Source organism: Penicillium griseofulvum (assembly GCF_001561935.1).
Source record: "Penicillium griseofulvum strain PG3 chromosome Unknown contig_84, whole genome shotgun sequence".
Classification (NCBI taxonomy): Eukaryota; Fungi; Ascomycota; class Eurotiomycetes; order Eurotiales; family Aspergillaceae; genus Penicillium; species Penicillium griseofulvum.
Genome location: NW_024467475.1, coordinates 734,203 through 758,683, shown reverse-complemented (window position 1 = coordinate 758,683; position 24,481 = coordinate 734,203). Strand labels below are relative to the sequence as shown.

Genomic DNA, 24,481 nt, shown 5'->3' with positions numbered 1-24,481 from the left:
GTCCGGTAACAACCTTGGAACGCGAGTTTACAATGACATTGCTGAAAGACAGAGCAATTCAAATGCAAGAAGTGTGGACAATGCAAACAAAAGAAAGAATGAAATCAAAAGGCAGAAACGTTTCAAGGGCTACGGGGCGGAAGTGGATAACAGCGGGACCGATCAGCCCATGTGATTGTCCACCTTTCACACCACCATAACCTTCTACACTTGTACATTTGAAATGGCAGTAAGTAATTTCAAATGCGTCATATTACATTGTTCTAACTATTTTATAGCAATCAATTTCTTCCCTGACTGAGCAATGGCTCCAATGGGACCAGGTCAATACAATTCATGTTTTATCTTGTGTCATGACCCCGCTGACTTGGATATATAGGATCCTACAACTCGTTCGGAGATAGAGCAACTGCGGGACTCCAACGCCACCGAGGAGCTGGAAAAGCGGCTTCGGAATCGTACGTCCTTTTTTCATGCATTTCTCAGTGTGTATCTAATCTGTGTATACTACACTCTAGGTATTGAGTTTGGAACAGCTGGTCTGCGAGGATGCATGGCCGCAGGGTTCTCCTGCATGAACTCTTTGATAGTCATACAAGCCTCACAGGGGCTGGCCAAGTTCATTCGAGACAAACGTTCTGACATTGCTTCGAATGGTGTGGTTATTGGACACGATGCGCGTCACAATTCTGCGAAATTTGCCGCACTCGCTGCTAACGCTTTCATCGCGCAACGTATCCCAGTTTGGTTCTTCAATGAGGAAGGACCAACACCGATGGTAGCGTTTGGTGTAATTCATTTTGGTGCTGCTGCAGGTATCATGGTGACGGCGAGCCACGTAGGTCTACCCAGAAACTACTTTTACAGATATATTGGCTAATCGGCTCGAAGAATCCACCTCAGGACAATGGTACGTTACTAATTTTACATGTTCCAAAATAATTGCTAACCTTATGATAGGATATAAAGTGTAAGAACCCTGGTTGTATATCATGGGGACTGCTGACAATATCTGCCTCTTAGCTACTCGAGCAATGGTGCCCAAATCAACCGACCCGAGGACGGTGAAATAGCGCAGTCGATCCAAGAGAATCTTGAGCCATGGCCGACTGCGTGGGCGGAACTACAGCCCTCCGAATTCCTACGTGCCGACTCGTACCAGAAATTGCTTCCTCACTATAGTAGGCAAGTCGTAGAGTTCATGGTACGTTGTGGGATATTCCTCCTCAAAGGGATCTATTTAACGATATTATCTTAGAAAACTACAGTGGCAGATTGGCAACCCCCAAGACCGTTCGCTTATACACCTTTGCACGGCGTGGGAGGGTTAGTTCTTCCAACCCTATGCCGCTCACTTGGAATCAAGGACTTCGTATCTGTTGCTGCCCAGGAAAAGCCTGATCCTAACTTCCCCACCGTGAAGTTTCCTAACCCGGAAGAGGCTGGTGCTCTAGATCTTGCTATCGAGACCGCCGATCGAGAAGGAAAGACCTTGATCATCGCAAATGATCCCGATGCTGACCGCTTTGCTGTAGCGGAGAAAGTGGAGTGAGACTTATTATTTTCCTTCCGACAGCCGTGACTTGAACTTGACTAACGTGTTCTTCAGTGGAAAATGGCATACATTGACTGGAAACCACGTCGGTGTCCTTCTGGCGTCCCATATTTTGGATTTGTATGATGCGAGAAAAGATTGGTCCCACGTCGCGGTGTTAACCACAACCGTATCGAGCGGGATGCTTGGAAAGATGGCAGCTGCAAAAGGAGTTTACTTCGCGGAGACATTGACAGGGTTCAAGTGGATGGCTAATGTTGCCCGGGACTTGGAGAAAGAAGGAAAGACGGTCTCTTTTGCATACGAGGAAGCACTGGGATACATGTTCCCATCTGTGTGCTATGATAAAGACGGTATTACGGCAGCTGCAGTCTTCCTTGCAGCGGAGGCCAAATGGAGAGCCCAGGGCTTGACTGCCTATGCCAAGCTGCAGCAACTGTTCAGCGAATTCGGCCATCATGAAACCCTTAATAACTACTTCCGATCGCCCAATCCACAGCTCACCTCTACACTGTTCCAGGGCATTCGGGGCAGCTCAGGCCTCGCGAATATGCAGTTTGGTCGATTCAAGATTTTGCGATGGAGGGACTTGACTGAGGGCTATGACTCCAGCACTCCTGATAACAAGCCTGACCTACCCGAAGATCCAACAAGTCAGATGCTTACACTGTGGTTGGATGGTGGGGTTCGCTTCACATTCCGAGGTTCGGGAACAGAGCCCAAGGTTAAATGTACATTTTCCAGTCCATCTCAAGCAAACAGGTCACTGACAGATGGATATAGTTTATATCGAGAGTTGCGGAGACTCTCGCGAAGACGCCGTCAAAGCAGTCTGCGATACATTCCTCGCTATTCGGGAAGAATGGGTACAGCGCTTTACGCCTTCGATGACATACAGCAAGCAGCTTTCCACTTCGTCTGGTAACATTCTGAACGTTGAATGAAGACCTTCATTGGGGCGAGGAAGAAACCTGTGTCTAAAGTAGCTCCACCACCTGTTATTGAAACGTCACATATTATATTTGGCAAAGACGCCTTGTAGGGATTGTGTCTTTCATGGTATACTGCAGTTGGGGCAAATCTTTTTCATTATTCTGGCTACAGCAGCGAGAAGCTCTGAGTGTATTAAAGAAAAAGAAAAAAGAAATCGGTAACCTTAAATTCAATAAACGCTTGTTGTCAACCCCTCGGGTTATCTTTGAAACTTCTCATATCAGACCGATTGAAGAATTGTGCTCTGGGCATCTCTGTTATCTAGCAAACCAAGTATATCGAGGTGTGATGAAGCCACTCCCCGTGTCTCCATCCTGCTGGGGGCGTATTGCATGACCCAACGTGAAGATTAATAGTCTCATTTGTCTAGATGGGCGTTTCCGAGACAACCGCATGTAGCAAACACTGTGATTCAAGGCCGTATGCTGCAGATAGTCCGATAATATCGGCCAATTGTTGACCTTCAATTCCCCCATACCCCACAACCGGGCCACGACGTCAAGTAAAACCATCAAACTGCATTTGAAGCAAACAACTTCAAAGTTCAGACTTCAAAATTGAAACTGATCCACTTCCCCCAAGAGCCATAACTGTATCTCCAGTAACGCAGCGATATCATTGATTGGCAAAGCGACTTTGGGTTTCTCACTATGCCACCCCTGTGTGCGCTTAACCAAGCTCAAATCATGACCATGAGGCCGAGTGGAGTCAAAATCAATAATGACAGGAGTATCGCCTTGAAACATGATGTTGCACGGGTTGATATCATTATGGACAATCCCCAACCCATGGAGGTGTCTCAGGCCCCGTGCAATTCCCTCCACCCAACGATCGACCTCCTCTCGGTCAGCACCGCGTCTCTGGTTTGCAAAGTCTACCTTATTGCTTCTGGTAGGGTTTACTCTGGCCATGAGCGTTTCATCATACTTTGTGAAATAAATACCCCTGATTGACCCATCGCTGACAACGGCACAGCCGTGGTATTGGGCAATATTCGGGTGCGGGTTGTTCTTCAGAAGTTCGCAGGTTTTCACTTCTTCTATCCAAGTTTCTCTGATCAAAGCGGGATATTGGGGACTGTAGGGTGAGAGGCTCGGCTTTTTCAGATACCAGGCGGAACAATCCGAAGGCCTTTCTGCCTTTGTGAATTCGTCCGAGAACTCTGGGAAAATGAGGGCCCCTTGGATTTTGTTGGTGCTGTACATGTCGCCGAACTGGATCTCTTCTTTGGATGCATATCGCTTTCTAGAGAATGCTCTGTAGATTGAGCCGGACATTTCGTAGACTATGGTGGTCTTTTGGAACGCGAAGTCATCTTCGGGACCTCCAAAATCTTCGGAAAATTCGAGAACGTACATTTTGAAGGGGGCCGCGTATCAAGCAAGAAGAGGAGAAAAAAGCAAGCTCGGCTTAGACAGGTCACTTGGGGGATCCGAGGGGTTGAAGAATCACAAGATGAAGCGGGTAACTACCTAGTTGTAATTGAAAGTATTTCACGGGCTGTTTGCACTTCCTCGTCACTCAGGCCTTGTGAGGGGAATCAGGAAGGACATCCAAATCGGGAGTCCGCCTTTGTGGCCGAATATATCTCTCGACCTTGGATATGTCCCGTCTCTTGATTCACACATGCATCATCCTCATATGTATCGGCAGAGAAAATTGAGAAGGGATATTCCTCCTCAACAATACCGTCGAACAGAGATGCGACAAAAGAGAGACGTTTATGACCACCCTTACCAGTGTCACACCCAGCAAGCCACGCCCTACTCAAGAGACAACCATCACCTCCATGTAAACGGCAGTGAGGGCGATACCATCGAACCCCAGCCATATCACCTGCGTCAAGGCGCAAGTACCAAAGAAATGGTTCATTGTTATTTCTGTCCTCACTTTCGAGGCCAGGGTCCCTGCCTCACAATGTAAGAGTTGACTTGTACTTGGGTTGCATGTGTATTCCCTCGCCACTAAACAAACTACAGGAACAACGTCGAATCCAACCCCCGTGTTGAACACAAACACCACAAGAGCTGCTGCCATGATCAGCATGAAGCCCAATTTACTCGCCTCCATCCACGAATTCGATCTCCAGACTCGAGTGAAGACGAAGAGCACCACTACCACAATGGCCATTGCCGTGCTCAGATCCACTCCAATGACCGACAGCATGACCCACCCCGAGGGAAACACTTCCACTCAAGAAGCCCAAATGACTCGTTTCACCGTGTCCACCAACATGATGCACCAACGGCACAAGGTATCTCTGCTCGTGTTACTGTGTGTAAGTCACATGAGGACGGGTGCGGCAGCAACATAAAAGCCGTTAGATTCGAGGGGGATGACAGGATACTAGAATATGCCGAAACCCGGCGTTCCAATTGTCCTATACATCATACGCCCCTTATGGGGAACGGATGTCATTCGCATCGCAATTCCCATCACCAACCCCAATGTCAAGAATCAAAAACTTATAGGTGGGTTTGGGGCCCTCCGTTGCCCGCGGTGGTCTCCCGACGTGGAAAGAGCTATTATATGGAGGAAAACTGAGAGATATTATAGAATTGGCCAATGAATATGAAGCAAGTAACCAGGTTCTACAAATTTATTCGATCAAAAAGTCGGTAATCTTTCGGCTCGCTTCATTGTGGCACTTACTCTTATAAAGCCGCTACCTATACATGGTAACCAACGTAAAACTATCTATTTTATACCATCCCAGAATGCTAGGAATTGTCTGAATGGACAACAAGTGTGGCATATAAGCCTACAATATGATCATGAATTTGTGGTCGCTGTCCACTGTGATACATGGAAGGCGTAATAAGATAAATGGGCTACCTATAAATTACTGGCTTGGGAGAGGTGGCGGTCTGAGAACTGCGTAGGACTATACAGGGGAACGCATAAGGGCAACAAGCCCGATGTATACCTTAAAGACCAATAATAAAAGTTCGCTCATAATTTCGTGGATAGCTGACCCTTCAAGAAGATCCGACAGGGTTAAACACTGGTTTGACGGTGCGAAGACCCTTGTTGTGCGTGTTATATTGTTCTGACAACTTGCTGGGATTATTCCTAGACGTCCCAGATCATTTACTGTGTATAATAGATCATTGACCTTCCTTTTGTTTTCCTCCCGATCTGCAAGTATCCATCAACCACATCTGTGATCAGAACAGCCTAAGAAGAGCAAACCTGAAAGAAGTATATATCCAAGCGTAGGAGCAAACGTGATAAGAGATATTGATTGATGAAAAGCATGAAAATACAAGAACAGTAACAACAACAAGAGCAACATCACTAACAAGAAGAATAATAACAACAGTAACAAAGATTGACATTTAAAGATTGACAGTTACTCCACTGATATAACATAAAAACTGACAAGCCCTGAATTTTGGCTATCCAACCATTTGATCTCACAACGAGAGAGCTTCTGTCATATCACCCAAGGAGAGCGGCGGTTTGGATCCATATGGTAAAAAGGTTAGAAATTGAACAAAGGCTGTTCTCAATAGTATTGACATGGCCACTAGGTTATGTAGCATTTTCCTCAACGCCGCCTTTGATCGCGTGCAGGCCTCGCATGTCTCGGCAGCCTGACGACTTCGTCTAGTGCCCTGCCTTCGAACCGAAGCTGCTGGACATCGGTCCTCTTCGGTGATCATCAATTTCGGAGTCTTCAGATGATGACCGCTCCATCGCGGGGCTGAATGCAGACTCATATGCGGGACCAGAGGAACGATTGTATGTCCTACGTAGTAGATCTCCTGTTTGCACGTGCGCAGTTGGCCCTATAACAACATCTCTTTGCCGAGATTCAGCAACAGCAGCAGGTTGTCAGGGAGTACGCTCTCGTGCCCTATTGACACGAACGGTCGTACCCCATTTTGTAAAAAGATTATGGGGCCGGTTAGAACCTTTTAAGCTTAGAACATCATCGCAGTACCCCGCACCACAAATACCACGCAACACCTTCCCTTTACTCTCAGTCTAATTTATTCCATTTATTCCTTCAGACTCCCATTCCTCACTCCCTTAGTTGATCGTGTTGCAAGATGAGTGATACAGAGGATCACCCTGAACGCGAGGATCACACCGAGCATCAGGGTCACTCTGAACGTGACACCGAGGAGACCCAACATATCAACTTCGAATGGACCCCTGAACTTGTGAAGATTGGAACATCCCGTGGCACGATACACCCGTCGATTGGTCCTATCCCCCACCCCAACGGCTTTGCAGATTGCAATTACCGACCTGGCATGACCCTACCAGACCCTTCTGATACGCAAGAGTGTCTTAGATGGGTTGGACTAGCTGATAAAAAAGTTATTGAGCTGGAACAAAAGTTCAATGAACTGTATCCAGACTTTCAAGCACCAAGGTGTGGATATGACAATGATGTTTCTTGCAAGGGCATCAGTCACATTACCTTCCCTCTGATTGAAAAAATGGTGGATTTGTTCATTCAAGAAACGTACAATGACAAAGAAGCGGTTGAACATACTCATAGTGAGTCTTTCCACTTGGTGCGATATGCGGCTCTCAGCTAATCAAATAGAAATAGAGGCTTATATAGAGAAGGGAATCCAGCTAGGGCTCCAGCCAGGGCTCCAGCCAGAATTTGCGATATTCTGTGGACTACATAAGGATGATCCCCGAGCTATTGCCAAACCCGATCTATTTGAGGAATTGTGGTTTATTATCAAGAGCCCAGCGGACCTCATCGAAGATACAATCATCCCGTTTTGGATGTACCTCAAGGAATTCATGGCCACGAAATTGTTACACGACGGGAAGGCATGGTCTGGTTATGGAAGATGGGTTGTCCGTGAAGGTGAAACCATAGACCAAGCAAAAGCGAGGGTGGATGATCGAGAGCGCCAGAGGCTAAAAGAGCAAGCGATAAAGGAACACGAAGCAAGGCTAGAACGGCAGCAAGAAGACAGACTGGAGGCGGAGATGTTACAGCAACAAAGCATAGACCAAACGGCCCAGTAGATGGATGAGAAAGAGAAGGAAATAACTGATATTGATATTGAGACTAAGTGGGGTTAGACACCTAAATGTTTCGAATCGCATTACCATATCTCTGGATATAATATCAACAGCAATGCATTTGAGGCTTTCTTCAATGATAATTGACTATAAATGATCCATGGATGTCGATCTTATAGTGTCATTCGAGCCTCGATCAACTCGCATAAGAGTACAAACTAGAGGACAAAAACCGGATTTATTGAATAACATACGATGCAGTTAGATAGCAACAGTAGCGCTACCGTAAGAGAATCGTGTGTGTTTGGATGGGATTTGAGCAGACACTCTGAATGCTAGAGTCGAGAAGCCACAGAGAGCGAAGTTCGGCATCAAGATATAGCCATCTTCATTGCATGACACGGTAAAATTGTTCAAGACCACAGTACTACAAGTAAGAGATGCAAGGAGTTGGTATAAAGTACTTTGGTGAAAGTTTTATGCACATAAACTTTTAACTTTAAGGTTCCGCATGGTATATGTGTGGGGTACATATGACAGCTGCACGTGGGCTGACGAATTCCCGAGGTCCAAGCCTAGGTTGCGGCTCCGGAGATACGGTATATTTTGGGGCACGTGGAATTTCGCAGGATCTCATGAGCGTCGATACATCGTACATATGATTATAAAGGTCCCAAATGGCGGGCTCCCGGATTTTATCACAATCAATAATGAATTATAATGCTCGGGAGCACCCGTGGACATGTATCCATTATAGATGTCACAGTTTTATCAAGTGGTATGCCGGTGGTGGGGCCGGCCCAAGGCCCGATAGTCGGCAATAGACGAATGACTCCCGAATTCCTGAACCCCCTTATTTATTACTTCTTTACCCATTAACAGCAGGTAAAATCCAGGTACACGTAAGTAGAACAGCTCCCGATCGTTGACCCATAGCTCAACGTCACTTATTGACCTTCCATATAAGGCTTCATACGACCTCCTCGCTACCCTATACAGCCCATAACGATATCCCGTCAAAGGCACCGTCCAAAACAACCCAAAAATGCCATCCACGACTCAACAATGGATCCTGGCCAACCAGCCCACCGGTCACCCTGTCCTCTCGGGCCCCTCTGCAACCTTCAAGCTCGAATCCACCTCCCTCCCTAAGCCCACCGCCACTCAAGCCGTCCTCAAGAACGTCCTATTCTCCAACGACCCCGCTCAAAGAACCTGGATCACCCCCGGCCTCGACCCAGAGCGCATGTACTTGCCGCCCGTCCCCCAGGGCGCCCCCATGAGCTGCTTTGCCCTCGCCGAGGTCGTGGAGTCTGGCTCGCCCAACGAGCTCGCTGTCGGTAACCTTGCTGTGGTTCCTACGAGCTGGAGTGAGTACTCGGTGCATGAGATCAAAGGGCTTCAGGTAATCAAGCCGATTGAGGGTCTTGATTTAGGACACTTCCTTGGTGCGTTGGGATTTACCGCGTTGACTGGATACTATGGCATTAAGGAGGTTGCAAAGGCGACCAAGGATGATACGATTGTTGTCTCTGGCGCTGCAGGCGCGACCGGAAGTATGGTTGTGCAGATTGCGAAGAAGATCATCGGGTGCAAGCGGGTACGTAACTTCTACCTTCAAGGGGTATCTGGGTTGTAGAAGAGAATGCTAATATGTATGTAGGTGATCGGTATTGCCGGCACAGACGAGAAGTGCCGCTGGGTTGAGAAGCTCGGTGCGGACATCTGTATCAACTACAAGAAGGACACCTTTGAGCAGGATCTCATCAAGGCCACCGAGGGCTTTGTCGAGGTTTACTATGGTACGCCACTCACTCACCACATATCAAGTCCAATAGGTGACTGATATACTACAGACAACGTCGGCGGTTCAATCCTCGACCTTATGCTCACGCGCATGAAGCGCCACGGCCGCATCGCTGTCTGGTACGTCCTGTTCCATCTCGCAACACCGACACCTAGGTACTAATAATACTGTTTAGCGGCACAATCTCCAACTACAACACCCCTAACCCTACCGGCATCAAGAACTTCTTCGAGGTCGTCTCCATGCGCATCAACATTACCGGATTCATCGTGACCGACTACATCCACAAGCTCGGTGATGTCGTTGCGGAGCTCTGTCAGGCCTGGATGGAAGGAAAGATCATTATCGATGACTCAATGCAGACGGTTGTCGAGGCCAAGTTTGAGGAGGTGCCGGCTGTATGGATGAAATTGTTTGAGGGGGCCAATACGGGCAAGCTTTTGACGAAGATTGTTCAGTAAATTTTGTGCTATGTATTTGGGAGGTGACTTGTGGCGCCGTTGTATATATCTGCATAGAATATAATATAAGTAGAGGGCTAAATATATGTGGACCATATGAAGTCCTTCTATCAGAATCGGTCATACTTTAGCTGAGTTCAAAGTATGACAAGATACCTTCCTGCCCTGACTAGAAAGTGTCCCGAGTCATGATATTGATCTTAGGTTGATACATATTGTCCATATATTCGGCTATCACAGAAGTGGTGCGGGGGATGGGAGGGGGGTCATTTTGGTCGTAGTTACTCCGCAGTCCTCTAGTAATCCAACCGCTCATATCCAAGCACTTGCGGTTTAACCGTTATTTACCGTTCTTCATTCATGCTTTCTGGCTCTTTGTATTGCATATGCCAGTGTGAAATGTAGATTCGCAATCTCCGAAAAGCTGAGGTTGATTGGGAGTTCAGGCGTATTGGGTAAAAGGCGAACCACTTTTGCCTTCCGTAGAAGAAGCAGTAAGAGAATCATGTTTTGGACATCCTGATCATTATCACATTCAATATTGAGGCTGATTTTGATGAACTCTATGAATTGGTACTGAAAGTGATAAAGATATTGATGAAAACATGGGGTGCAAGAAGGTACATAAGTTAATGATTGAGGACAATTTTGCTTCAAGTCATCCTCACTTACAACTACTTAAGTTGACTGACCTAAATAGGCGCCTGTATGTCAGGATTTAACTATGCCCTATATACGCAGCGGTCTAGGGGCCATGTGACAAAGTCCCCTTTTTAGCCAAAATTGATGGCTATATGCCTGATTATTTCTTGGATGTTTGAATTAAGATCGAACAATATACTTGAATTACTAAGGTCAAATATTGCATGGTAGGTACCGAAGATTGTTGAAGGCCTAAACCAACTGGGGAAACATAGTGGGTAATGACAATGTTCTTCTATTGGCCGATTCGAACCAGCGACGTCCACGAGTGGATACCGTCACGTGAAAACCCTAAAGCGTGATAACCAATTAAACACTGTAAATGGACTCACTTCCGTACAACCCTCAGAAATGGACGTGTACAACATAAGTAAAAAAAGAAATGGGTATCTTCTCTTTGATTGACCTTCAGTGCAGGCGCCAGGCTACTTCATACCATGCCCCGAAGGGCGAAAAGACATCCTTAAAGTTGAATATAACCACTCGCACCTTACGGCTTGCTTATTTAGGAAGGTTGGAAAGACCCACGTGATGTGCACCCTTCGCCACCGTTCCTTCCAATCCAAGGCTATAGGTACTCCTGTACTACAGATTATAATCAAGGTACCTAGGTAGGTAGAACCTCTTTGAGCACTATACAAATCCATACATTTCCGCTTTTTGAGTTGGTTTATCAACATGCAAATGAGCTTTTTGCCATTATACATTTAATCACCTCAAAAAGTGGAGATACGTGGATTTGTATAGTGTGAAAAGCTTCCTTTTGGTACTTAACGATTTACAATACACAAGAATAATTGGCCACATATGTAAACGGCCTTGTAATGTCTTTCAGTAGTCTTCTCAGATATCATTCTGCTTAGATAGGTCGACGGCAAAACAAAGGCGGAAAAGGCTTCATTTTTACAAAAGACATATACCACTGCGTACCTATAATTCAAATTCAAAGTTAAAGACAGACTGCGATTGACTGTTCTGTGTTGAGAATTCTAGTTAATAAGATATTAGCCATTCGTCATTATTGCAGCCCTGGAGGCCAACCTTGGAGGGATCCGAAACTCACACTTCAAGATTAGCGGGGTTGATGTAGAGTTGATAGTCTGATCACCCATTCCTACATACAACCTGCATCTAGTTCATATCGAAGGATGGCATCACAATTCGGACTGCAGGTAACTGCTTCCCCTCACTGAATACAGTGCTCCATTTATTTCACTTTGGGGGATTTCTATATCTACAGAGGTAAGAAGTCCATAGATATGGACATCTGGCCAGGCAATGAGAGATGAGATAGCATACCATTCATACTCCCATAGTGAAAAAAAACCATGTTTGCAAGAATCAATATCTCACCATACATACTCTGTACTAGGTTCAAGCTATAAATTTCAACACTTTGCAGTTATAGGACAAACAGGGCCAGGAAGAGAGCGTGCCCAAACAAAATCTCATGCTTAACCGACCATCTTTAAGAATCTCTTCTGTGCATCCTTGGTATCTCTTTTGCAATTCTCCGCAATTTCTTCCAGCTCGTCACAAATTCTCTTTGCCTTGGGGCCATGGATCCTTACCTGTCCTGCATGAAAGTTGTCAGGAGTAGGAGCGCCGTTCTTCAAGTCCCAAAAGCCGGCTTGTACGGAGGGATCAGTAAAGAAGTCTGGTGCATCCTTTCTGAAGTGCTCTTTGTAGAACAGAATAGATGAAGTCATGACTAGATAGACAAAAGGTTAGCATTATAGAAATAACCAGTGAGAATGTAATGAAAGTACCGTGACAGGAAGCCAATATCTTCTGTGAGTCTTTTGTCGAGATTTCCATTTTCATTCGCCTCGAGAAACGATCGACTTGAACAGCAACGTGAGCATTGTCAAAGGAACTTGTAGTAGCTATAGAATCCTTGAGAAATTCCAGAGTCCCAACTTGCCTGGATCATTGAAGAGAATTAATATCTTGCAGAAAAAGCCGTGTCCAAGAAGCCCTACTTACCATTCGGCTTTGGTTTCGAAATCGTCCACCCCTCTTGCTTCGATTGATTTCCACTCTCTGGTGGCATCTTGCAGGCGGTGGTACAAACAAAGAAGCTCTATCATCCAGTTAGTAAAGCAAGATGGAATGACGCCCGATTATCCTACCATCGATGGAGCCGACCGTTGCCGATATAGTATGTATAGCTTTCCCATCCTGGTTTGTGAATACAATGGATTCAGATCCTACGATCTCGAAATCGAGTTCGAGGACTGTAACTGTGAGACTTCATCCTCTCATATCCAATTTTTGGTGACCAGCTTACTGTTTTCCTTGAATACTACCGCCTCTTCGCTATTCGGCTTGGTTCCACATGCAAGCATGAGAGATCGACCCTCTATAGGATAATCGAGGTATAGATAAGGATAGATGTATGATTTTTCAGTCCCATCCGCATACCCTATTTGTACGTTTTGGATCCTATTGGGGTCAGCAAAACTTACATACCACGGCGAGGTATTTCGGATGTACCTTTTTTGGTAGGGCGAATGATGATAGAACTGGTTCGACAAGCCAAATGCGAAGTCCATGCGCTGCAGATATCGGATACCATAGAGATGGTCTAAGAATTTCTCTCGATCTAACCAAGATAAGTTTCTCTTCTAGATCTTGAAAATTGAACATTGCTCCTACCTTGGACACTGTCAAAATTTACAAGTACCTGCTGAGAACCTGAGGTGGACTTCAATGCAAATTCATCAAGGGCGAGATTGAACCCCTCGTTATCATCACGTTCGTCAAGCTCGCTCAGAGAGCGCACGCCACCCTTGGTGTTGCATTGCGCAATGATGAGACTGCATTTCCCTACTGGGACAACAAAGCGCTCGATGGGTTGTATTGTGAAAGCTTCATAATGTCAGCGATAAACATAATAGGCGGGCAAAGACTTACATTCTTCCAGCTGAATAAAATATAAGTCTCCAGGTGTGGGCCCTTTAAACAAAATATGTGCCCGAATAGGCGTGAATATCTCGTTCGCTGGATATGTATCCCAGCTACAGAAGAGGCTGATTTTTTTCGCGCCGACAGGTCTGAAAAGTGGTAAGTTAGGCATAAGTAGATAGAACAACTGACGGAGTCTCACATTTCACAGATACAAGCAAGCCCTGGGTCATTGAGGTCAGGGGCATCTTTGCCTTCGTCCTGGTTTATTCCGAAAATTCCTGGATCAGTCCAGTCGGAAGTATTTGGCCCTGGAATAACGTATGAAACACTGGCTGTGGAGCTCCCTGCATCTGACTGCGCATCTTCTTGATCGCTTGTTTGTGAGGGTAAAGGATCTGCCTCAAAGCCCGCTAGCTTCTTTCTCCACGACAAGGGTGTCCGAGTCGTGGGAGCAGCGGGTGTAACTAGTAACTTCTTTTGGATTTGAGCCAGCACATCTTCAATTTTGGTGGTGGCAGTACTTTCAAGTATTATTATTAAATGTCATATTGGTCATTAAGAACATGTACCTCGTTTGAACCGACAATAACAAGTCCAGTGAAAGCTTATAGCTCTCGACCTTTCTCAATGAGTCCTGGATATCTTTCTCCTTGAGCGTCCACTTGACTTTCTTCTTGAGCGCCTCAAGCCTCGAGCTTGACACCAGTCCTTGCAAGGACTTTTGCAACTGTAGATACGTATCACCACAGTCATCCAAAGTTGCGCTGAGTGCGTCAAGCCATTCTGAATTCTTGGAAGCTTTGGTGGACTGGAATTGAACAATTTGTTGGATTTGTGATAGGATTCCCCTCACAGCGTGGACCTCTCTAGAGAGCGATTCCAAGTCTTTATTGTTCTTCGATTTTATGGTGTGAATGATACTGACGATCTGGGTTGATATGGTGATGAGACCAGCCAAAGAAGCGGCGACAGAAAGGGGGTCCATTGCGGATATCTTTCGATAGAGAGGAGAGGGTATGGAGTGAAATTCGGAGGAGCCGGACTATTTATTCTCGTGACATACAGCCCCGCTGCGGGACATAGCACTCGTTTAGGTTATGAGGCTGTCCTTGGCGACCTCGTATTTGCACCAACACGGAGTATTTTTAGCGTCTTCTTTTCGCACATAATGGAAACCCCGCCAATCCCCGAGGGTTCAGTTCATACATGGAATGTCTCTGTTGTATATACATCAGGCAAGCTGGGAAATCGGAACTTTCGACCACCAAAATTCAGTCTCTTCTCTTGCCCAATCATCCGCAACACATTTCGCAGGAGGAGCAACGTCACCTCCGATCAATTCATCATTACCCTCTCCAAAGATCATCACCCTTTTATCAGCCGGCTGGAATGACTTCCATTCTGGTCTTTTCCCATATCGACCAGACACAGCATTTGGATCACCAGTTGTAATGAAACTAGTCAAATAGGCATGAAGTGTGCCAGACAGCTCTTTTTGTGATTCTGAAATCCCCGTAATGTCACTATTATAGGTCTCATAATACATATTATCGGCATGGTTCGCTCGACCGACAACAGTTCTAGGTAGCGCCCAGTGATAAAGGTACACAGGAGCACCTTGGGATGATGCGAATTCTGCTGTCTGGCGGACCGGTGCCACGTATGCATAGTGTCCGTAGGCAGCTTCAATGCGCTTATATTGAGGTCCGAGGCCCTCGCCCTGTCTTCTTTCAACATAGGGTGATGTGGAATCAACGGCTGGGTCGGGATAGAGCTTTTCAATTGTATCTAGATCAGACGACGAGAGCTCAGGCAGAAGATTGTTCCAGAAGTCGCGGAACTGGGTGGAATTGGACATTTTCTTGTCCACGTACATTGTTCCCTCATTGCTGTTGAACCCGGTCATGATGGGTACTTTATTCCAGACTTCTGATTGCCATGCCTCGAGGGGCTTGCGCGGGATAATATCTCCATCAATAACGGGCTGGAATGCCCACCGAAGGGAGGGGTTGTACTTGTCAAAAACAGCCGTTTGAGCATTTGTGACAGTCAAGCTGGGAAGCGAACGTAGAAAGGGGAATATTTCCTCTTCGGCTAGATCTTCTGGGCAACCGACCTCTCGTAGGAAGCCTGCAAATTGGTCCTCATGAACCTTGGCGTTATATGGGCGAACAGCACGGGAAGTCGGTGCTCCAGACTCGATGATGACACGATGGAACAATGGCAATTTGTGTTCGTCGTAATTGAGGAGGTGGTGACCAATCTGGATCTTGGTCAATATTGAAGATCAGAGAAATCAGAAACTGGGAAACTCACTGAATGTGCCCCCGCAGAAAGGCCAAACAAAGTGACGTTGGCAGGGTCACCGCCGAAATTGGCGATATTCTCTTGAACCCACTGCAGTAGATGCACCTGATCACGCAATCCGAGATTTAGCAACCCCTCCTTCTGCGAAAGACTCGAAGGCAGAAACCCAAGAGCTCCAATGCGATAACCAAAGCTCACGGCAACGAAAGGGCGTTCTGACCAAGCCACCATGGACGCGGTATTGTGCATGGCTGCCGATCCCCGATTGAAAGCACCACCGTGGAAATAGACTGCGACAGGGAGCTTGCCAGTATCCTTGCTCCCAGTCGGTCGAAAGATGTTCGCTGTCAAGCAGTCTTCACTTTGAACAAGCTTCGGTCCTCCAGAGAGAAGTGCCTTTCCAGGAGCCGCAGGGCCATACTTGGACGCATCAAAAGTATCTAGTGAGCTCGAAACCTTGACTGCTGGTCTGAAGCGTAGATCTCCTACAGGAGGAAGGGCATATGGGACTCCCAAGAAGGCGTCTACAGGTTGGGGAAAAGAGTCGTTGAGCTGGGTCCCCACCACATGACCTTGCACCAGGGTGACGGAAGGTGGCTTGGTATCAATAGTCATTGTTTATTAAGGATTAATGTCAAATCAAGGGAAATCAAGGGAAATCAAGGGCGACAATTCGGATAAGAGTTGGGGGTCGGGAGTAAGATATAGCACCGTGGGGGGTCGCTATCTCTCCGCTATCTCTCCGGTGTTCAAAAGTAGTGCCGAAGTTAGACCGTGCGGGGGCTGCGGGGGACTTATCTCTGTTGGGGGGGGGGAGCCTATCTTGGGGGTCTATCTTGCGGGACTATCTTGGTGGATCAACTTGGCAGAGTCAGTAAAGTCTAGAGATAAAGGGGAAATGGCCGGCTTAATAGACTTTGAGGGGTATCTGAAGTCCCTATATAAGAGAAATTCTCGTTCTTTTGTCTATTGCTCATTGAATTGCGAATATGGAGATCGATAAGAAAGCAACAGTGGACGATATCATCAACAAGAAAGATGTGCAAATTGGCACAATAACCGACCTCGATGAAGGGGAGGTCTTCCTCCGTCAACATGGATTCAATCACGACGCCATCCAAGCACTCCTGGATGACGAGACACGCAACAAGGCATTGGTCCGCAAAGTAGATCTGGTGTTGTTGCCTTTACTTGCTGGGACATATATGCTCCAGTATATTGACAAATCAGCACTCGCCTACTCTGCCGTGTTCGACCTTCTCTCTTCCACACATATGTCAAGCGACCAATACAGCTGGCTTGCCAGTATTTTTTATTTTGCATATCTTGTAGCTGAATACCCATGGAGCATGCTCGCACAGAAAACCAAGCTTGCCAAAGTCGTTTCTGGGAACATTATTGCCTGGGGAGCGATGCTCATGATTACTGCCGCCTCCTCCTCCTTCACCGGAATGGCTATTTGCCGCTTTCTTCTGGGGGTATTCGAAGCCCCAGTTACCCCTTGCTTTATGATGATGATCGGAATGTGGTACACACGTGCTCAGCAACCTTTCCGTGCCGGTGTCTTCTATAGCTGCAACGGACTAGGAGCTATGGTGGGAGGCATTCTCACGTACGGAATTGGACAAATCGATACCATCGCCGTATGGAGGGCTATCTATCTCATCCTGGGTGGCATTACCCTTGTCTGGGGCATTGTGATGCTTCTGTTCCTCCCAGATGACGTTGTCTCATCCAAGCGTTTCACTCTGGACGAAAAGGCACTCCTCATTGGCCGTGGTCGACTTGGTCAGACTGGTATCATCAACCACCAAATCAAGTGGTATCAGATTCGCGAAGCTTTGATAGATCCACAGGTCTGGATCTTGTTCTTGTTCACACTTCTAAACGAGGTTGTAAATGGTGGGATCGCAGGGTTCGGCAAGCTGATTATAAAGGGATTGACCGATAATTCAGCCACTGCTGTCGCTTTGGGTATTCCTTTTGGCGGATTCCAGATCTTTTATGTCCTCGGGGGAACATATCTTGCATCTCGAATCAAGAATTTCCGAACTGTCGTCATGTTCGTTTACTTGATACCGACTATCATCGGCGCTTGCCTCCTATGGAAGTTGGACCATAAGACGTACAAGGTTGGCGTTTTATTTGGTTATTATATTATTGGTGCATATGTCTGCTCTTTGGTACTGGCTTTGCAGATGCCGGCAACGAATCTTGGTGGCTATACAAAGCGTACAACCAGTGTTGCCTTGGTGTTTTTGGCGTACTGTGCCGGCAATATCATTGGACCCCACGCGTTTCTGGCAGAGGAAGCGCCCATATATCAGACTGGAGTCAAGCTTATCCTGGCATGTTCGTCTGCGCAAGCAGCTTTGGCTGTCTTGTTACGTTTTATGCTAGCTCGCCGAAATAAGCAGCGAGACGCCGCAGTTACTACTGTTGGCCAGGTCAGGTCATCTGATGATGAGAGTGCTGGGGCAGATCTAACTGACTTTGAGGTCAGTAATTGTATATCATTTATTTCTGTGATATCTTAACTGACCAGTTGACAGAACCCAAACTTTCGATACGTTCTTTGAAATATAGCTTTCTGATTATTGTTTCAAGTTATATCCCATCATCGTCTCAGGGAAAATTCTGCTTTACTGCAAATATTAAAGGTAGTAATGGGCTCTAGTTCATATGTATAGCTCAGTAGATATTCCGCTTAGTCCCAAGAGATACCCGAAAAGGGTTAGATCTGCAGTTTACCTTCGGGCAACTGTCAGTCTATATTTAGGCAGCTTCGTCCGCATATTGATACCCCTCATGCCACACCCTCATTTTGTCTCTATCACTCGCTACAGTGCGCTTTCTTTCAGAGGAGAAATATCCATCTCAGATTATATACCTTGCCATCATTTCCTTGGCCATCATTTTACCATTGCATTCTTCGTCTATCACTTGTCGAAAGCCGCTCCAACTCCTTGCAAACCGGTCTCTTGACATTGAATATAACCATCTGGGCGTGCAGCAATGTCGCTATCTTTTGCTCAGCAAGGTTCAGTAGACTGGGCCGCCCTAGCGATTGCTCTGGGCAGGATGCCACTGAATTGCTTAACCAGCTGGATTCTCTACATGCCAATACCCCGGATGGAGACTACCTAGCGCCATTTGGGAGGCTTTGCGGCTTAGAAATTTTGCTATAATCGGCTCATCTGGCTGAGATAGGCCGCTTGGAATCGATTCCAGCATCTATCCTCTCTATGACTGACATGTTATCAGAACTGCGCCCTTTCTATATTATATCAAAGCAAGACCTGGCCCACAGTAGCACACGCACTTTGACCGATATATCCAGCGAGTATGAGCGCGCTGCAAAGAATCTCCGGGCCTTGTGTTATTGCCATGACTGCTATACAGGAGGAATCCACACCAACAGGAAATTCTGTTGGCTTTCAATTGCGGAGACTATGTTAGTATTGACTTACCTCGTTGGCCGCTGCGTGTTCAAGTCAGATATTTTGAACGATAGCGTGCATGTTGTGGCCCAAGGGGAAGGTAACCTTCTTGCTCATGAGTCGGGGCTTGTTCTGAGGCCACATGAGGATAATACATTGGGCCAGTGTATAGCCCTTTCGTGGCACCCTGGAAAGTCGGCTTTGGTCACGAATGGTTCTGAGTTGGATGCATTTATCGGATGGTATGCGAAGGAAGCAAAACATAATCTTGATAAGGGTGCGGGCCGCCGCCTTATTATTTCATTTCGGGATGACTGGAAGTATTTTTTGAATGTAAGATACGTGAGAATGTCTTTCATGTTGAGAAAGCCTCAAGGTTCGGCCTGGCAAACGTGGCACCAGGTATTTCAACCCTGTAGTAAAATTGAAGTTGTATTGGCAGACAGCATTGAACACGAGTTAAGTGCCATTTGGAAATAATATCTAATTTCAATCTAGTTGTATTCCTAAAATAGCTTGTTCCGATGAAGCTTTTCCTAGAGCGCATCTGGACTAGTGGATACAAAGTCGGCCCCAGGAGTCGACGTGTCGACACGTATTCTATCCCCTATATTTTCATCTTCATCCCAAAACTTGATCAAAGGACATAAAATGTTAATGAGGGCACTCCTTCCCAGGCATTCGCCTGCTCTGCTTCCCTCTCGGCTATGTCTTTCTGTGCGCCCTAATCCACCCGCTGCTTCGTTCCAAAGCAGACCACTCTCCAAATTTCCTCTGCCTTCATCACGACGAAGCTTCCAGTTATCAACTGCTCTCAGACAGAAATGGATTTCATCTGAAATTATACTCTACGAGCTCAAGGATCGAAAAATAGAAAAATGGGGCTGGGTTTTCTACCGGACCACATATGAAGACGACGAAGCGTGGGATATGTTTAAGCGGACCATCAACCTTTCAGTGCGCTCAATCATTAGCCTTGACCCCCGACCAGAACTCAATGAAGCCATGTTTGATCAACTCGAATTCGTCTTCATCGAAGACAAGGCAAAATTTGATGGAGCTTCCAAGGAGGAGCTACGCGCCCACTTCCAGCAATGGGTGGCTAATAGCTTCTCCGCTGAGAACCCACGCGCTGATTAGAAGCTCTTACATGACAATGAGCCCGTTCCAAGATATCGCTTCTTCTTCGAAATTGACGAGGATGCTTTGCGCAGCTGTGGCCCCAATGGTTCAGGCCATGCCAACTTCGTCGATGGCTTTTGGTCGAGTGAACAGTCGCAGAATCAAGCGAAGCCTACTCGAGACTGTGCGGATGTTGGCTGGATGAGAATGGACATGGCATTTTTCATGGACACACATTTCTACGCAGGCTGGAGCGGATCGGTAGAGGACTTGTGGCGTTTCTTCTATGAGCGCCCTCCTACTATTGTGCCAAACAGCAAGCTTATTCTTTTGATGCAGATTCAAAATATGGCTCGTAGGAGATGAACATATCTAAACTGCTTGCTGTTCCCTTGTAATATCCAGGGATCTACACAGCACTGTGTGAGATATAGTTTTCGGGCAAGGTTAATGTGTGAGTAATCGTGGACTGTTCCGAGTGTGAAGTAAGAACTATTTGGAGCCGGAAAACCTCTCTTGTGCCGCTTTTGACTGCTCTCTTCGCACATTAATTTATTCTGTCAAGGTAGTCAACTGCATAGCTCTATAATCATGCAATCTTCCAAGAACACTCGCCCCATTCCATAACTCTTCATCACCTTCATTTCTCTTCTCCGGCATTCCTACTTGCTCTAATGCAAATGATGCTGCAACAGACCCATAACAAGCCGCCTGGACTATATCACCACCCGTTTGGAGATACCCAATAGAGTAGCCTCCCAGAAATGCGTTTCCGGCTCCAGTCGGATCAACCACTTTGGTTGCCTGCTCTTCTCCAGTCTCTGCTATATGAAATGGAGGTAGCCATTTGGAGATGAGGTTGCCTGATCGAATGAAGCAGCCATTTTCACCAGCTCGGATAATCACCGAACCCTTTCTTTCCGGGCCGACTCCGTTGGCTAGCAACTTCAAAGCCAACCTTTCAATCTCGGTTCTGTCAGGAGTGCCCGGGATATCTTCAAACAATGCAGCCAGCTCTAAGTGGTTTGGACTAAACACGTCGACTAAAGCCGCAACCGCTAGACAGTCTTGGAGGTTCTCCGGCTTGCATGAAAGGGGAGCTGGTTCCCAGATGATCAAAGGACGATGTTGTATACCCGCCTCCTCTCGAAGAGCGAGCATATTTAGAACGCGTGTTCTCATATCTTGGGGACTAGCAAGATAATGATACACTTTCGAATTTAGCAAAGCGGTGCCCGACAACTCGTTTTCTTGAATTTCAAGAATCGGCGTGGTGTACTTGAAATTCTTTGCTAGAATATAACTTGAAGTTAGCTTGTGTTTATATGTCATATTTGTTGGCTTGGCGAGCATGGATTTAGAATTCAGAATCATCGGCAAGTTAGTACAGTCTAATATAGTAAGGGCGACGGAACAATGATAAATGGAAAGACTTTTCTTACGTCCGAATGTGGTATCTTGATACTCCAGTAAGCCTCGAGTCGAGGGCTGGTCTGGTTCTTTTGTTATCACCAAATTTGTATCCCAGCCATGTAAGAGTTCTGCAATGCGGTCCGGAAAGTCATTTCCAACATGGATCGGCCAGGCCAACGAGCGGTTCAGTGGAGTAGGCAGAAACAACCGAGCACCTAGAGTTGCTAGAAGGATACGTCAACCAGGAATACGGTTGTTTAAATATAAATCTTGCAGACAAAACCAACCGTAAGCTCCGGATCCACCCAGTACATTGGTTAAGGGTTTCTGGTTGGGGAGGCGAATTTCGTCGAGCACCACCAAGCCAAAGCTTGTGAAGGAAATATCCTTGTTGTCCATGATGCCAAGACTCCAACCTTTTCAACGCAAAGCCGAGTTGATGTCTTTTTGGGGTCGAGCCACGTATTTTTACTTAAATGATTCAGCTTTGGGCCTAAAGGTTCGAACCCCGGCCCATCATAGGCTGTGAGCAATGTAAACTCGAGAATGGCCAGTCAGGTAGCGACCTCGGCGGGGCCCCGGGGAAGTTCAACGATGACTAAGAAGCTAGATATACAGCACTGCATGGGATGTACGGGGACTAGGTCATAACAATTCAATTCTTTTAGATATAATACATGTTAAAAGAGGGGTTGACGATATTCAACCAAGATTGTCTCATTATTCGCACTGGGGAGAAAGGAAAAATGAGCCAGAGCTAGTAAAACAGCGTAAATTAAGAGGTGCCAAAAAAAAATCGGGACTAATCCAAATAGTAAAAAATGCCTCATCAAAAACAAATACAAAAAGGGGAATTGAGGCTATACCGCCACGGTGACGCATAAGGACAAAGACGGCGCGGGCTTAGGGTTAAACCTAAGGGTGTAATTACTATCCAATATCCGACATGGTGTAATCCAGGGCGACAGCGGGAAGGCCAGCAGACGACATCACACTCTGCCGAAATTATTAACACTTCCAGAGTCCAGCTCATGAGGCCTGGGCTCCGAGCCTGGCAGCTCACTGGGTGAGTTGGTGTGCGCTAACTCAGCCAATGGAGCACTGTGAGGTAATTCAGCCCTTGCAGAACTATGAGACAATTCACTCGGTGGAGCATTGTCACTCGTAGTTGCCACATGTGAGGCCTGCGCCGTCAAAGGCGATGCATCTGCTTGAATATTCTTTCTTCGGCGGTACCAGATGTAAAAGAAAATGCCACCCACAGCGAGAATGACGCCCAGCGCAACACCAACCCCGATCCCAGCCTTTGCACCGGTTGAAAGTCCAGATTCGGTACTGTTGTTCGTACTTGTACTCGTACTGCTGCTAGTCGCTGTAGGGGAAGCGTCTGCCGCTTTGATTGTAGCGAAGTCGAGGCCCGCAATAGTGGGTAATGCGGCACTAGGGTTGATAGGCCACCGAGAATTCGATGAAGTAGGACAGGCAGGGGTGGGAAGTGTTGACGGAGGGTTGGTGTTTGCAGTGACGGATGACCACTGGCTTTTCAAAGCATCATAATCGGCAAGTGTCTTTGGTGTGCTAACACCAGAAGTTGTGTATGAGACAAGTCCGTAATTGCCTCTTCTACAGGATGTTAACTCCTTCCAAGCTGAGAGCAGGGATTCACTTACCCTTCCCTCCACTCGTAGATAATTGCGCCACTCCACACACTTGACATATTAGACCCAAACACAGTAGGCTGATCCCCGAAGGTCCGCGGAGCGACCGCATTACAGCCATCCTCAGAGAAGAACATGGGTACTCCCAGATCTTCTAGTTTCGAGGTCAACGTATCGTAACCAGATTGTGCTACAGATGAATTGCCACACCAACCGTATTCATTGACTGCAAAGAAGTCAAGAGCTTCTTCACTCTTTCCGCCACACACTAGGTACTGTGCTAGATCTTCAAGTAAAGACCTATCTGAATCAGAAGTGTATCCAATTGGTATAGAGCGATACTGCCTAGCAGCAGTGTAAGCCTTCATGTCTCGAACCGCGGCCTTGAGATACGGGGCTAAGCTGACTGTGGAGCCTATAATATCAATTTAGCATGGAAAATAACGGTGCGCGACGGGCTCTTACCTGAATCCTTAATAAATTCACCGGTAACGATGTCACTACCCACCAAAAGCCCAAGTAGGTTACGATATCCAGCCATTGAATCAAGAACGGCCGCGTACTCTTTAAAAACGTCCATTTGCCATGTTGAGTTAGCCTTCGGGTTGGAGACGTTAGTATTTATCGAATAGATGTGGTATACGGCATGATTCACCAAGTTTGAGCTAGTATCCATTCCCGTCATATCGAGGAGCGTCCAATCTTTCTGAGATGCCATGTTCGCGATAACATATATTTCATTTTTCTGCAGTATTTCCATGCACTTGTCGTGATTCTGGGTAGGGTCAATATAATAGATGCTGATGGTGTTTGCCCCCAGGGCCTTGATCATAGGGATATCAATTGCGCACTGGCTAGCCTGGGAGTCGGCCAACACATCAATTCGTTCTGAGCCGGAGGCATCTCCGATGTAAGCGACACCTGGTTCAGACAAGTTAATTTGGTACAAGCGGCGGACGACCTGGAATTATCAAACCTTTGATCTGAAACCGATGTCCACTTTTCAATAACCCGTTTCCCGCGACGGAGATAACGGGTAGTGACATTTTCGCGAGACGCGACGAAATGTGGTGGACGAGAAATAAACAAGAAATCAGCTGCAGGGAGGGCTAAGA

The 24,481-nt window shown here is 46.6% G+C and overlaps 9 protein-coding genes across 9 annotated transcripts; 5 read left to right on the top strand and 4 right to left on the bottom strand.

The window, feature by feature from the left end:
- Positions 1–223: 223 nt before the first annotated feature.
- Positions 224–2,499, top strand: PGRI_048330 (phosphoribomutase PRM15; the record flags this gene model as incomplete). Its single annotated transcript, XM_040792546.1, has 10 exons — positions 224–229; positions 279–323; positions 380–458; positions 519–838; positions 892–910; positions 961–970; positions 1,024–1,204; positions 1,259–1,548; positions 1,610–2,286; positions 2,339–2,499. 10 exons carry the CDS (start codon positions 224–226, stop codon positions 2,497–2,499), a joined length of 1,788 nt encoding a protein of 595 aa, XP_040644513.1.
- A 600-nt stretch (positions 2,500–3,099) lies between these two features.
- On the bottom strand, positions 3,100–3,906 carry PGRI_048320 (uncharacterized protein; the record flags this gene model as incomplete). Its single annotated transcript, XM_040792545.1, has 1 exon — positions 3,100–3,906. The coding sequence occupies one exon, from the start codon at positions 3,904–3,906 to the stop codon at positions 3,100–3,102; it is 807 nt and encodes a 268-aa protein (XP_040644512.1).
- A 2,697-nt stretch (positions 3,907–6,603) lies between these two features.
- Positions 6,604–7,549, top strand: PGRI_048310 (uncharacterized protein; the record flags this gene model as incomplete). The annotated part of the gene is made up of 2 exons (XM_040792544.1): positions 6,604–7,060; positions 7,110–7,549. 2 exons carry the CDS (start codon positions 6,604–6,606, stop codon positions 7,547–7,549), a joined length of 897 nt encoding a protein of 298 aa, XP_040644511.1.
- A 1,042-nt stretch (positions 7,550–8,591) lies between these two features.
- PGRI_048300 (MDR family NADP-dependent oxidoreductase) lies at positions 8,592–9,814 on the top strand (the record flags this gene model as incomplete). The annotated part of the gene is made up of 4 exons (XM_040792543.1): positions 8,592–9,146; positions 9,210–9,348; positions 9,403–9,472; positions 9,529–9,814. 4 exons carry the CDS (start codon positions 8,592–8,594, stop codon positions 9,812–9,814), a joined length of 1,050 nt encoding a protein of 349 aa, XP_040644510.1.
- A 2,156-nt stretch (positions 9,815–11,970) lies between these two features.
- Positions 11,971–14,411, bottom strand: PGRI_048290 (uncharacterized protein; the record flags this gene model as incomplete). Its single annotated transcript, XM_040792542.1, has 10 exons — positions 11,971–12,227; positions 12,286–12,440; positions 12,503–12,599; positions 12,649–12,753; positions 12,807–12,961; positions 13,013–13,121; positions 13,175–13,387; positions 13,433–13,572; positions 13,626–13,946; positions 13,996–14,411. The coding sequence occupies 10 exons, from the start codon at positions 14,409–14,411 to the stop codon at positions 11,971–11,973; spliced, it is 1,968 nt and encodes a 655-aa protein (XP_040644509.1).
- Positions 14,412–14,657: 246 nt separating this feature from the next.
- PGRI_048280 (putative extracellular lipase) lies at positions 14,658–16,348 on the bottom strand (the record flags this gene model as incomplete). Its single annotated transcript, XM_040792541.1, has 2 exons — positions 14,658–15,689; positions 15,743–16,348. The coding sequence occupies 2 exons, from the start codon at positions 16,346–16,348 to the stop codon at positions 14,658–14,660; spliced, it is 1,638 nt and encodes a 545-aa protein (XP_040644508.1).
- Positions 16,349–16,722: 374 nt separating this feature from the next.
- PGRI_048270 (putative MFS transporter) lies at positions 16,723–18,312 on the top strand (the record flags this gene model as incomplete). The annotated part of the gene is made up of 3 exons (XM_040792540.1): positions 16,723–18,085; positions 18,134–18,231; positions 18,286–18,312. 3 exons carry the CDS (start codon positions 16,723–16,725, stop codon positions 18,310–18,312), a joined length of 1,488 nt encoding a protein of 495 aa, XP_040644507.1.
- A 1,512-nt stretch (positions 18,313–19,824) lies between these two features.
- On the top strand, positions 19,825–20,313 carry PGRI_048260 (uncharacterized protein; the record flags this gene model as incomplete). The annotated part of the gene is made up of 1 exon (XM_040792539.1): positions 19,825–20,313. One exon carries the CDS (start codon positions 19,825–19,827, stop codon positions 20,311–20,313), a length of 489 nt encoding a protein of 162 aa, XP_040644506.1.
- A 2,384-nt stretch (positions 20,314–22,697) lies between these two features.
- Positions 22,698–24,412, bottom strand: PGRI_048250 (Glycoside hydrolase, superfamily; the record flags this gene model as incomplete). Its single annotated transcript, XM_040792538.1, has 4 exons — positions 22,698–23,331; positions 23,379–23,781; positions 23,832–24,287; positions 24,343–24,412. 4 exons carry the CDS (start codon positions 24,410–24,412, stop codon positions 22,698–22,700), a joined length of 1,563 nt encoding a protein of 520 aa, XP_040644505.1.
- Between the last annotated feature and the right edge of the window lie 69 nt (positions 24,413–24,481).